At 46.0% G+C, this 14,489-nt stretch overlaps 1 protein-coding gene across 4 annotated transcripts in view; it reads left to right on the forward strand.

Annotated features, from left to right (window-relative positions):
• Positions 1-14,489, forward strand: part of Wwp2 (WW domain containing E3 ubiquitin protein ligase 2) — a 132,320-nt gene that overhangs the window by 69,548 nt on the left and 48,283 nt on the right. For all 4 annotated transcript variants that reach the window (XM_003471980.4, XM_005004630.4, XM_023565970.2 and 1 more), the window contains one exon: positions 4,617-4,744. In XM_003471980.4, coding sequence (XP_003472028.1) covers positions 4,617-4,744 — 128 coding nt within the window. The remainder of the gene's footprint in view (positions 1-4,616; positions 4,745-14,489) is intronic.

A 14,489-nucleotide genomic window follows, 5' to 3' on the forward strand; every position in this document is an offset into this window, starting at 1 on the left:
ACATGCTTCTTGGGATATTTAATGGATGGTCTTTCTTATCTCTAAATTTCTCTGCCATTACCCTTCCTCCCTCCCTCCCCCAGGCCCTGCAAACCATCATTCTCTTCAGCCCCTCTGGGTTTGATTCCTCCAGATACCACATAGTGGGGTGATCCAGGATCTGTCCTGGGGGGGTTGGCTTACTTCACTTGGCATAATGTCCTGTGGCTCCCCGTAAGCGTGTGTCACAATCTCCTTCCTTCGTGTATTCCCCTTGTTCTGGGTGCCCACCCTTCTGACTGCGATGGCGGTGCTTCTCCTGAGACCAGGGCTGCCGTGAACATGGGTGTGCAGAAAGCTGAGAGACCCTGCCTTCCCTCCCTCTCGGTGTACATCCAGAAGTTGATTAGTGGATCATATGGAAATTCTATTTTTTAACTTTTTGAGGAATCACCATACTGGTTTCCGTAGTGGCTACACCACTTTATATTCCTCTCGATAGTGCACAAGGGTTCCAGTTTCTCTGCATCCCTGCTGATCCTTGTTAGTTTCCTTTGATAGTAGCTGGTCTAATGGATGTAAGGTGATGTTTCGTTATAGTCTCCATTTACATTCTGTGGTGGTTGAATTTTAGCATCTTTATATGCTTGTTGGCCATTTGTATATCATCTTTGGAGAATTTTCTGTATAAGTCCTTTGTTCACTTTGAATTAGTGTTTTGTTGTTGTTGTTGTTGAGTTCCAGGAATAAACTGTTCTTTGAAATTAGTTTCTACAAAAGATGTATGATGGGGGGCCGGGGATTTAGCTCAGTAGCATAAGCACCTGCCTTGCAAGTGCATGGTCGTGAGTTTGATCCCTGGTATTGATAAAAAAAAAAAAAAAGATGTATGATGGGCTTAGCAATCTCAAAATCTGAGACAGTACCCGATTTTTAATTCTTTTTAACTTTGAAAAAAAATTGTTTTTTAACTTGAGCCATCATTTTTTAAACTCATTTTATTGTCACTTACTTTACCAACACCATGCCAGAGCTGCACCCAGCCCTCCCCCTGCTCAAATCGTGGTTAAAAAAAAAAAACCCACATACTGAAATTTACAGTCTTTTTTGGGGGGGAGAGTGAAATTTACACTCTTTTTTTTTTTTTTTTTGTCTTTATCCTTTCCGTTTTAAAACGTACTGTTATGAAGCAAAGGTTCTTTTTTTAAACCAGAGAAACAGGATTTTGTTTTATCTAATTACTCCATATAAATTACTGCATCTGTGATGAGGGCCAAGCAGGCTCCTTTGAGGTGACAGTGCCAACTGGTTGGCCAGGCTCACCAAGCATTTGTGACACCAGCATTACATGGTCATGTCAGTGTGTCTGCGTGAAACCCCAGATGGCATTTCCACCACGGTGTGAGCTCCTGCAGGTCAGGAACTCTCTCTACTCTGTTACCAGCTCAAGAACAGGACCTGGCACTCAGAAAGTAATGGTTGGGTACAGTTCAGTGGCCTTTGTGAAGGGCGAGGTGAGATGTCCTGAGGTATCCAAGGCTGTGGCGTCCAGACACAGCTGTGGCCTGAGGCTGGTACTGTGGTGGCAAGGCGTAAATCCTGAGGGACAGCCAGGACCCACTCCTAGGGGATCCACTTCTGGGAGTGTAGAGAGAGACTTCGAGGGCCCAGCCTTGATTGGCACCCCTTGATAGCTCTGGGTAAGGACGCCCCAACATCCTGGGAAGGGCGTACTGTAAAGAGAGCTGCGTTTCTGTAACTAGGTGACTTGAGTCCACTTTTGGAGTTTGGTCTGACTGGCCCGGCCACTCAGCGCTGTTCTGACCGCCTGGGGGCCACATCACTCCTTCCTGCCCCCTGAATGTCGAGGGGGATCAGGCCAAGGCTGAAGTCACTGGCAGAGCTGAAGCCAGGCTGCTGCGGTGAGGGCCAGCTCATTTCCAGCCCATCACCCCGAGTGTGTACTGGTGCTATTTTGGCCCATGGTGTGTGGTTTCAGCATGTAGGCCAGTTTCTAATCATGACACAGTCCCCTCCTAGGGGCCGAGTGATTGCTCCAAGAGCGGAAGCTGCTGAGGGGGTTCTCAGCTGCTGAGGCCTTCTCTTCCTTTGGAGTTTCTTACATTAAAGCTAACATGAGCAAAAAACCTGGAAGCTCTAGATTCAAGACGGAGGGAGACTCTGGAAAGGTTTGTGGGTGTGACATGTGTGTCAGTGGGGGAGGTGAGCGGGGGTGGCTTTGACCACGGGCAGGGAGGCAGCCATTCATGCAAAGTGGTCCCAGCTGCCACTGGTTTGCAGGCTTATCCCGGCCCTGCTCCAGCCTGTCATTCAGGGCAAGCCGCTGTCATTAGTGGTTAAGCATTCTGAAAGCGTTCTCTCTCAACTCTGACCGCATGCCCTTTTGCGGAAGGGAGGGAGGAGCCAGGAGAGTAATGGGACCCACCCTGTCGCCTTGCCCAGCTGCTGTGCAGAGGGACAAGGAGCCCTGGCCACTGGAAGCAATCACAGAGCGGCCACAGCCCGTGTGGCTGACAGGATTGATGTTGCATTTCAGTACTGCCTGTGTAGGGCCTGTTGCTCCTTGAGGGACATGGCCTGGCCTGGGCCTTCGAGGTCCAAATCTGGAGGCCTTTTTGACCTTGTCAGGGGATTCTTGGCTGAAATAAAGCTTGTTAGTCTGTTGTATCTCTCCCAGACTCTCTGCCACACATGCACATACTCAGACCCCTCCTCCCATGCATGGAACCAGGCTGGCCGGTTGCTAAAGACCGCCCTTCCTTTTGGAACCAGTCTGTGCGTATTCTGCTTTCGATGAGGAGTTTGTGGTAAAGTGCTTAATACTAGTGTTTCTTCCTATGAAGTGGGAACTTTGAAACAGTTTTCTTTGACTGAGGTATAGTTGACAGATTTTGATTTATGAAATTAGCTCAAGGAAAAATGGGATGGAAAAAGAGTCCAAAGTGAATCTGTGTTTCCATGGTTCAGTTGTACCCTCTCGGTTTTTAACTGCCACATGGTCTCTAGGTATAATGGCCTTTAGGGTTTGCTAGTCTCTCGCTGCCTCTCTGTCTCTGTCTTGTCTCCATCTCTCTCTGTCCTTCAGACATCTGCTTTTTTCTTTTAAAAATAGTGTGTTTTTTTCCCCTTAGCCAAAAGTATATAAGTTCAGTGAAAGACACTGGAAATATCTAGAACACACACAAAGGCAAAACCAAAGCATCCATATTCCCAGCACCCAGAGATAATCACCGCTGACACTGAGGTTTACATCAAGCCTGTCAGAAGAATCTGTCACTGAAAAGGCAGGCCATGGGGCAGTTCGTATTGCCGCCAGGAGCCTCCTGCTCATTGTGCTATAGACTGTACCAGAAGCTCAACAACTGAGATGCTCTGGTGGGCGTGGGTCCTCCCAGCAGGGAACTCCCTGGGCTTACCATGGCCCGTGAAAGAACAGCCGAGGGAGAATCCCGCATTAGTCGCCTTCCCACCTCATCCTCCAGCCAAAGACGGTAGGTGGCTGGACTTGAATCCATGTCTCATAGCTTATTTTTCCTTCCTTCCTTCCTTCCTTCCTTCCTTTTGTACCAGGGATCGAACTCAGGACCTTATGCTTACCAGGCAAGTGCTTGAGCCACTGAGCTAAAACCCCTGGCCCTCATAGCTTATTTTCTGTAGATACCAATAAGCTACTTTTAGCGGCCATGTTAAATGAGATATGTGTAGAGTGTGTAGTGCTAGAGTATAATGTTACAGCTCCATGAATATACTTCTTTGGGGATTGTCATTTGGTTGTTCTAGTATAGTCTGTGGTTCCCTGGGCCTTTGTTTCTCTGCCTGGAGAGAGGTAGTCTTCTTCTCCAGGTGGTTTTTAAACCATCTCACTATTAAAAAGTAGGGTAGAATTACTAAGATGTAAGATAATGTCCTTTGGTGAAAGAGGTGGACCACAGAGCAGGGAGGCTTAGACACTGTCCCCGAGCGAGGGACGGCATGCCACAAAAGGAACTTGCAAACACACTCTGCTGTGGCCTCGTGTTCTCTGAAGATGTCTTGTAGGTTTTTGTTTCCCTTGTGACTTAGATTCATTTCCGCATTGGTCCTCATTTACGTGCTGAGCTGTTGAGTCATCTTTGCTAGGTAAAATGTCACCATACATGTTGACTACAGTTGTGTCATCCCCCTGGACCTCTATTTCAAGGGAATTTATCTTTCTAACTATACAGAAAGTTGATTTGGAGAAGTTCGGTCTCTTTTTGCCTAATGGGAGAAATTTTTCATCTGCAGCCTGTCTAGTGAATCTTATTTATTTTTAACTTTTTAGACCAGCAAAAATAATGTGATGGTCACTGGCTATTTGGCCAGTTATTTCAGATGTGGGGGTAATACACTCTAGATTTGTTTACTTCAAGTGGAAAAGTTTACACAAAGCTGCCTTTTGGGCTTCTACCAAGAAGGAAGCTTTCCTGGGCCTCCGCTTGGAGCCAGCTTCTTTTGAGTCAAAAACTGGAGGGGCTGTTAACGGGCTTGTTACCAATACATAGCAAGAGAAGGAGGACGATGGTGACTGAGGAGTGATACACTCCTTTCCTTCTCAGGGTGACTTATGTCTGTTCACTTTTACTTTGAACTCCCAGAACGCACAGACACTCAGGTGGTTCAGCCAGGACAGCCGCAGCAACCGTCGATCAGAGCCCTGGGACGAGGAACCGGCACCGCCAGCCCGTCAAGAACCCCAGCCACAGCGGCCTGGCCAATGGCGCAGGTGAGTGACCGCCAGAGCCCCCGTGTGGTCTGCAGCTCTGCCCCTCACTCGGGCCTCCACGGAGCGGGGCTCTGCCCAACCTCCGGGTCCTAATGCAGGGCGGGGGAGAGGAGACCCCTTCACCTCTGTCTATCACTGGAGCACCTTCTTTGACCCCTGCTTTCTTCTGGGGAGCCCAGGGCTTTCCCCACATTCCTGTGCTCCTCTGTATTCATCTGTACGGAAATTAAAAGTGTTTTTGTATTCATTTCTTATCAACATTGGATTTCATTTGGGAGATATTTATGCATGAAATTAAAAAAAAGATTTCCTTATTTTAAGGAAATTCTCAGACTAGGGCAAAGGAGAGTAAATTTGCTGCTCAGAGCTGAGTGGGGAAGATGGCAGTGCTGCTGGGGGTTGGGCTGCTGACCAGTGTGGAGCCAGGTTACCACTGGGGCGCTGAGGACTGTGCTGCCGCCCTCCACTGCCGGGCCGTGGAGAAGAGACAGTCTATCCTGTCCACAGCCGAGTAGAGCTTCTCTGCACTTGGCTGTGCTTCCCTGTAATTGGGAGCAGAAGGACCTGCTTCCAAACAAACCATTTTCTTGTCCTGTCTTCCCTGTGTCTCAATGGAATTGTCAGAAAAGAAAAAGAAAAAAAGCATTCATTTTCTAAAATTATTGAAGATCATCAGATCTTTAGTGACTGCAGGCCATTTTTCTTAATTTGGGACAGATGGGGAGACAGATGGGTGTTTTTCCTTCCATAAACTACAGCTAGGGGATGACAGATGTTTAAATTGGTGATGCTGAAATAATTTTGTAGGTGCTCATCTGTGATTGCAGAAGTGTGACACGAAGTACAAGCGATCCAAAGCCACATGGTTTTGTCACATAAGCATAACCATGGCATTGGTACTGACCTATGTGTGACAAAATCACTGAGTAGAAGAAATCTAATTTGTATTAACATTCAGCCAGCATTGGTGGCTCACACCAGTAATGCCCGCACTCAGGAGGCTGAGGCACGAGGATCGCTGTGAGTTCGAGGTCAGCCTGGGCTACAAAGTGCGTTCAAGGCCAGCCTGAAATAACACAGTGCAAACCTGTCACAAAAACAACAACAAAACACACACACACACACACACGCACTTTCAGTTCTTTGCCGGCACTGTAAGGGGCTTCAGAGCCAGCCCCTCTGGTAGCTTATGTTGCCTGGTTAGCGTGTAGTCCACAAGGGACTGCGTGGTGGGGGTGGCCTGTGTTCAGCAAGGCTCACTGTGACTTGACTTCTCTGGAGTTTGGGACCTGGGGAACAGAGTTAGCTGGCCCACCCTGAGCCTTGGGGACGTAATGAGCAGCCACCAAGGAGTCCAGCAGCCGCTGTCTCAGCCTGCCTGGGGTCTGTGCCAACCACCATATCTGTGTGCTAGCACCTTCCTGTCTGCATGGAAGGCGATAGTGGGCTGGCAGCTGTGTGTAGCATATGCGGCCTTGTGGGCGCCTGTAAATACCCTTGTCTTAGAAAACTAGGTTGCTTGTGGAGGAGGGCCAGCCTTTGCAAATGGAGAAAGGGAACTGGCTGCTTCTCAGATGCAGTGGCTGAGCTACCAGCACTTATACTTCCGGGAGGCCACTTGCCTGTGACAGTGGTTTCTCTTGACCATTTTGCGTTTCTTATAAAAACTATTAGGAAATTGACTGTATATGGTGATGACGGTTGAGTCCATCTTCTCGGACATTTATACAAATCTTTATTTCCCCTACATGTATTTTTAGGTACCTTCAGGTCCTTACCCTTATCTCCAAGAACACGGTGTTCCAACAGATGAGGCAAGTGCCAGTTACACTTTAGAAAGCCCAGTGTCTCTGACCCCAGACTGCCTTGGAAATGCGGCATGGTTATGATCTGAGTGCCAAGACTACCTAAAGCCCATCCGTGTGGGGCAGTGGTTGTACTCTGGTCATTTTTGCCCACTCAGATACTCGGGACTGGGCCTGTGCCTCTCCCCTTTCTTCTGTGATGATGGATTCCCTTTACCTCACGGGCAGCCTGGACTTCAGAGGCTCTTCCATGTTTGTCCAAAGGGTACAGAAAGACTTCTCCTGTGCTTTGAGGAGAGATAGAAGTTGCCCTTTTAGACACTGAGGGACAGAAGAGGGTTGAGGGTATGAATGGGGACATCTTCCTCCCTTAGAGTGTTGCCCTTGGGCCTGCGAGCAGCGGGTCTGCGGCCGTGCAGGTAGCAAGCCGGGACTCCTGCAGGAGTTTTCACAGACGAACATGATTTGGCTGCGTTGCAGTTATGCGTGAAAAAGATATTTGGGACAAAACCAGAGCTGAGTTCCAGGTGGTTTTCTCATGTTGTCACAACTGTAAAGTAACCATTTTTATAAGACAAGAGTGAGTGGCAGCCCACCTGAATACATGTATTTTTAAGTTTTAGAAGTGGTGGAACCGAGAAACAGACTAATGGTACAGCACCGCGTTGCGACTTGTGTGCAAGGGTTTGCTTTCTAATTTTTGTTGAAAACCTTAGCAAAAATTTCATCTGCTACTTCTCTCTTAAATGCAGTTTCCATGCACGTTGGTCACACTGGCTGCGGGGAAGTTTATGTACAAGGCCCAGGGACTTTCTAGGCCTTAGTTTTCTCATTTACTCAATTAGAGCAAGTGTACCCAGCTCGTAAGTTGGGACAAGGAATAAAGTGTATAAAACATACAGAGCGCTTGGCCAGGTGCCTGGCACGTAGCTTCTACCTTCATGAACAATTACATACTTATAATTATGCAGTATGAGTAGATATTCTTGTTTACGTTGTTATTTTCTTATACATGCATCCATCTATGTGCCGTCTTGCTTATTTTTTTTTTTTTTTTGGAGTGGCTTCTTTTCAGTTAATTTGCCGTAATTCATGTAACCATTCTGCAAATTTGTATTTTCATACTATAGAAGAAAATCTTTCTGTAAACATCATCGCATACAAGCTATTTCTCCTTGAATGAGACTTTGTTTTGTTTGGGTCTTGCTCTGTTGCCCAGGCGCACACTCCTGCCTCGGCCGTCTGAGTGGCTGGAACTGCGGCACGTTCACCATGTCTGCCTCTTGAGTGGAAGTCTCAAGCCAAAGAATATGAATTTTAAAAGTTGAGAGTTAATGTGCATTATCAGATTGCCTTCCAAGAAGGTCATTTACATGTCCAAAGCAGTATAAATTTTTTGTAAAGTGGTGTAAAAGGTATTTTCCCCTTTGCAACCTTGTAGATGCTAGTTTATCATTTTTGCTATTAAGTGCCACCTCATGGTTTATCCCATTGCATCTTCCTTTCTCTCTCTCTCTCTCTCTCTCTCTCTCTCTCTCTCCTTCTTTTTTTCCTTCTCCCTCCCTCCTTTTCTTCCCTTTTCCTTTATTTCCCTTTTGCTTCTCCTGTGCTGGGAATCGAGCCTAGGCAGCGTGCACCCTCATTACATCCTCTGCCACTGAGCTGCGTCCCAGCCTTAAATTAATTTTGCTTTGTATTGGGATCCTATTATTGCAGAGGCATTAATTTAGTAGCATTTCCACCATGCTTTTACTTAGTGTTCATCACTTTCTACTTTCTTATGTACAGTGAGGGTTTCTTGTTTTGAGCAAGTCCTATGATTTCAATTATTGCTATAGGTTTTTTTGTTTTTTGTTTTTTGTTTTTTTTTGGTACTAGGGATCGAACTCACTACCTGGCGCTTGCCTGGCAGGCACTTACACCACTGAGCTAAATCCCCAGCCCCTTATAGTATGTTTTTTTAATGTCTGGGAGGACTAGTTCTGCCTTATTACTTTTTCTCTTTGATAGTTCATAGCTTTGCACAACAAATTTCAGGCTTTGAATTCTTAGAAGCCTGCTCGAATGTAAGTGGAAACTGCATTCATCTGTATATTAACCAGGAAAGGGATTTAATTTCCCTGTCAATTACCAGACGTGACTCTGTTCATTGTTCAGGTGTTTCTCCTTTTTTGCCTTGTAACTCAACTGTTTGCTTTGTAAGGCTCACCTGTCCTGTGCCGTGCGAATGAGGCATTCTGGTCTTGGTTGCTGTTGTGATGAGCTGTTTTCGCAGCTGCATTGTGAGGGCAGGGGGCCATGTCTTGCAGGCGACCGGTCTCAATTGCTTCAAGGAGTCAGCTAGGAGCCTGACTTTAGTTGGAAAAGACTTTGTTGGGGGTGACTGCTTTCCATGCCCCTGGATGCAGGGGCTGAAAAGACCCATGTGTGCACCCCAAGTTTGGGCTTGGCCACTCACATGTGCATCCAGCTCACAGCCTATCAGGGATTAAGAAAAAGAATTTCCAATCAATTCCTGATCTGTTTTTTGGCTGAATATAACTACAGCATGTCTTGATTCTGAATGAATATGTGATTCATTACAGTTGGCGTGTTTAACCAGCATCATAGAAGGAGCCTTGTGAAATACCCATTGTCCCAGCAACCAGAACCTATTCCGCTGTTTCACTTACTTATCCTATCTACCTTTGGTGCCCGTATGGGACACCATCGAAGCCACCCTCACCCTCTCCCGTCCCCATTTTGAGCATTGGTTTGAGTATTGGATCTGCTGTTTGCTAACTGCATGGTTCCTTTCTGAGTGATCTCTCAGTGAGCCTCAGTGTTGGCTTCAGGGAAATGGGAAAATATTTTCCTTATGAGTCTATTGGGAGGATAAATGAGCTAATAAATATGTACTTGCCGAAGGCGGTGAGGAATCCTGGATTGGATCCTGGAATAGGAAAGGAGCTGGAAAAATCCAAATAGAGTCTAGAGTCTGGTTAATAATAATAATGTATTAATATTTTAACTTTGACAGATGTGTGTTGATTATATAAGATGATACTCTTACTATAATTCTAGCACTTGGGAGGCTGAGGCAGGAACATTGCAAGTCCAGCAAAGCTTGGGCTACATAAAGAGACCCTATCTCAAAAAGAAAAAAAAGGGGCTGGGGATTTAGCTCAGCGGCATAAGCACCTGCCTTGCAAGCAGGCGGTCGTGAGTTTGATCCCTGGTACCGATAAAAATGAAAAAGACAGAAAAAAAAAAGTAATGCTGTTAGGAAATTGATGAGCATTCTATCTTTTCTATATATCAGAAATTATTCTAAAATTTAAAAAAACACTTTTTTCAAAGAACCTGTTGTGCAAGTGATAGTGTTACACAAATGTCAAGAAATTTTATTTCAAATATTTTTGCTTTGCTAGCTTACTGGGTTTATTGAGCAAGTACTGTTGAGAGGTATTTATCAGATGCTATTCTGCTGAGTGCTGTGGACAGTGTAAGAGTATGAGGTAAGGCCTGTGCCCTCCAGTCTCTCAGCTGAGGACACACCTGGTGAGGTACCAACGCCAGGGTGGCAGGGCTGTGGGCTAAGTAGCCGAGACCGCGGGTGCCGTGGCCTCTGCACACAGTGGTCCATGGGCTGGGGGGAGGGCAGCAAGAACGTGGGAAGGAGAAGTAGTGAAAAATGAGAGACAAATTTCTTTTCACTTTCAAGAAGGTGCAGGCTTTAGGGGCAGATAAGATGCATACATCACATAATTAGGCTTAAAGGCAGAGAATGTTGGCTGTGTTGAGCCCAACTGACGTGTAAACACAGCTCTTCTCTGAGGCATATGACATCGTAACTCTTCATCTTTGACAGTCTGGTTTTTCTCTCAACTTGAAGCTTGTCATACTTGCGTATGGTACTCTGTCACTAGTTTACAAGGTGATGATGGGCCAGTGGCTAAGTATCTGCATCTAGTTTCTTCTGACTGTGGGTGGTGATGGGTGGCTTTGTCTCTGAGGTTCTCTCCAACACTCATGTAAGAATCTGTATAGACATTTGTGGCTCAGGGATGGGTGCATTTGGCAAACTCATGCGTGATTTCATCATTACGCGAACTTCATAGGGTGAGCTTACACAATCCAAGGTGGCTACAGTGTCACTAGGCCCTATAATCTAAGGGGCCACCATCACATATGTAATCTTTCTTTGACCAGAACATCATTATGTGGCATATGACTGTGTACGCACACACATGGAAAGAGCAGAAGGTTGTCAGTATAGACACAGAAGACTCATTGATATTTGGTTTTCGTATTTCTCTGTTTCTGTTATAGCTTGTGTTTAGTGTCCCCAAAACCTCATGTAGTTATAGGTGAGGCTTTGCAGAGATGGCTGGATCTGGAGTGCGTGATGCTGGGACTAAGGGTGTGAGTGTTACACTGTTTAAGGATGGTAACTACTTAGCACTTGTTGCTTATTTCTGCTGTTGCTTGTCTTTTCTGCCCTGTTTTGCCATGAATTGTTTCTCTTCTGCCATGCCATTCTACTTGGAACCAGCCAACCAAGAGCTAAAATCTCTACAAACTGAGCTAAATAAATCTTTTGTGTTTAACTTTGGATATGGGGTATTTTGTCTCAGCAATGAGAAAAGAAACTAAGAAAGAATTTGATACCAGAGAAGCAAGATTGTTGCTATGACAGTACATGAACTTGTGGTTTAGGAGATTCTGGAACTGGCTTGTGGGAAGAGTTTGGAAAGGTTTGGAGACTCTGGTTGAACAAGCAGCCCTGGAATGCCTTAAGCTCTACCTGATGGGAGATTCTTGTCAAAGCTCAGAAGACCAGAGTGCGAAAGAAGTGCTTCCAGTAAAGATCAGGCTCAGGAGGTTTCTGCTGGAAAGAACCACAATGAATGTTGGACCACAGACAGTGTTTGTTATGCCTTGGTATTTTGCTTATGTCTAGAGACTTTGCCTGAGATTGAGATTAAGGTATGTGGACTAATTAATCTGGCAGAAGAACTTTCAAGGCAGTCTAATGTTGAGACCATGGCATGGCTACTGTTGGGGACTTTTAGCCAGATCTGTGTTGAGAGTCAAGAGCAAAGAACCCAGCAGAATGATTTAAAATGTTTTGAGTTTGGCCAGAAAAGAAGGTTCAGTAAAATTGCAGTCTGCAAAGATGGAACAGGGAGAAATTGATTGCTGAAAAGACTAGCAAGGGAAAGCCAGGTATTTTAGAAGAGGGCAGTAGATGAGATCGGGCTCATTCAGGGTGGTATGGCTGTAGACGGAAGAGGAGAGTAAAAAAGGTGGCTTGAGGACATCACAAGAACTAGCAGGACACCACCCTTTGCAGCCTCAAAATTACAAAAGTAAAAGACTTCGCTTTGAAAGTTCAAGACCAGCTTGTGCTACAAACTGAGCCCAAAGCCAGCCTGAACTGCACAGTGAGACCCTGTTTCAAAAAGTTAAAAAACAAAACAAAACTTTGCTTTGAGAAGACAGCCTCAAAAAAAGAGAGAAGAGAGCCTCAGAGCACAGTGTTCCAGAATGGCCATGGCCTAGGGTAGTTGTTCCTTAGGGTTTGGTTCATAGGCGTTTGACCCACGTAGCCAGGAGAGAAGGAAGTCTGGCTACTGCTGTAGCTGACAGCAGACCTTGGTATCATCCATGTGGTGCTAGTTTTAGGTGCATGAAAGAGTTGTGGGAACAGGAAGGCTTTCACTCAGATTTGAGAAGAAGACCTGAGGCCATACAGAGTGCCCTTAAGAGGGTACACTTGATACCAAATTTTGTCTTAGTTGCCTTTCTTGTTATGGAAACAAAATGCCAGAGTTAAAGGAGGAAAGGTTTATTTAGCTTACAGTTTGTAGAGATTTCAGTTCATAGTTGGCTAGCTCCAAGGCAGGGTGGCATGGCAGAGGGACATCACAGAAGGGAAACAGTTAATGGCAGGCAGAAGGCAGAAAGGCAGCAAGCAACAGGCTATAAGCAACAGATTCTTTCTGTCTCTTTATATTGTATCCGGGCTACCTGCCTATAGGTCAGGGCTAATTTAGTAATCACGTACCCTTAATCCCAGCATCACACACTCTAGATCCTGCAGCTCTGAAAAGCCCATCTGTGATTGCATGAGGCTTGGGGGTGGGGGAGAGAGGACATCTAGAAACAACCCATAACAGTTTCCAAATCTGAATTTAAGGTGTGACACAGAACTTTTACCCAGATGAGCTTCAATAGCAGCACACATGCATTATGAAAACTTTAAAAGCATAAAAACTTAAACAGCGTCAAGAATGCTTTTTTACTATTTAGTCAATATCTAGTTTCCTCCCTAGAGGCAACTGTTACTGTGTTCGTTATTCTTCCAAAGATATTCTTGACCATATAGGCATGTATGTGAATATATACATGTATACACATTACTCACATAATACTTAATACTTTTTAAGCAAAACTTAATTTTTAGACAATTGCAGGGAATCAGCTCATTATTCTGAAGTCTAATAAGTAAGGGGGAAGGTCAAGCATTTCTCCTGGCCTTTCTTTCACAATTTGAACCTCAGGGTAGCCAAATAGTAAATAAAGGACATTTCCTTACTACAGAAGTAGTCCAGCAAATTTGGGGAACAAAACTCCCAACCTACCGTGTCCAGTACGAGTTCGTGTTCTCTAAAATCGAAGAATAAATTTCAGAAACAACGGAGGTTAAGAGTTATATTTGTCGACAGAAAGAAAACTTCTGTCTGAGAGAGACAGAAGGGGTCTAGAATGGGTTGACAAGGACTCTGTCTTTTCCAGGAACTTTTATAGAGTAAAATTATAGGGTGAGATGGGTTCAAGATGGGGAAAACTGGGAACTCACAAGGCAGATGGGCATAAGGTGGGACAGAACTATGGTTAATCAATAAGATTAATAGTTCAGGTAAAATTGATTAAATTGGCAAACGGGGAAGCGAGTCACATAGAAAGCAGGCATTCTTAGAGAGCAGTGACTCTTCTCTATAAGAGGTTGGGAGGGTGACTCCTGACCTCCTCAGAGTGACAGGGAGCTATTCAGAATATCAGTCCTGACTTCCGGGAGAACATGGCGGACAGATAACAGCAACTACCGGAGGCTCTCTGAAAGACTCTGCTCAGAAGCCAGGAATGGTGCGGACTAAGGAGACATAAGCAGATGGAGATATGCTCTGCTGACTCAGGAACGAACTGGGCTGAGAGAAACCAACTTGGAATGCAGTCCTGGTGCTAAAACAGGAACAGAAAAGCCTCGGTGTGGAGGCTGAACCCCGCACCATTGGAAGCCGCGATTTGGGTTTCCCTCCGCCACAGCTGGCTGCCTCTACAGCGGCTCGGCAAGGGGAGAGACGTGCAGAAGCTCTGAGAACGGCAATCTGCGAACGGCAGGGAGGCGTGCACTGACTTGTGGCGAGGTGAGTGAGAGAAACTGACACTCTACCACACTCTACCACAGTTTGACTCCAGCGGAGGACTTTCTGGGCCTGAGCAGTCCTGTGGGAGCAGGGCGCGGTGGCGACTCCAGCCACACATCCCCCTCTCGGGTGGGATTGGTGAAAAGTGCCTGGCCTGCGTGACGCTGCCGGTGGACCTGGTAGGCTGTCCCAACCCAGATCCCAGAGCCTGACGGTGGCCGGGAGGGGAGACGCGTAGGCTGCCTGGTCCCTAACTCCCTGGTGCACAGCGGTGAGCGGGAACACCTAACTGGCGCAATTGGATCAGGCTGTGGCTGACTGGGAGAGAAGCTGGGCCTCTTATATAAGCTTGCATATATAAGGAACAGAGAAGAAGAGGCAGCATGGGAAGAGGCAGCAACAAGAAAGGCTCCTCGGCCCCCAATTCTGAGAAACAGGCAATAGCAAACACCGCACCAATATACATAAGGCACCATATAGAGAGCCTCATAGACCAATTCAGGAATGAAGTTATCAACGACCTGAAGC

The sequence above is a fragment of the Cavia porcellus genome, unplaced genomic scaffold (assembly GCF_034190915.1).
Source record: "Cavia porcellus strain 051 isolate PalLab524CR breed Dunkin Hartley unplaced genomic scaffold, mCavPor4.1 scaffold_4, whole genome shotgun sequence".
Taxonomy (NCBI): Eukaryota; Metazoa; Chordata; class Mammalia; order Rodentia; family Caviidae; genus Cavia; species Cavia porcellus.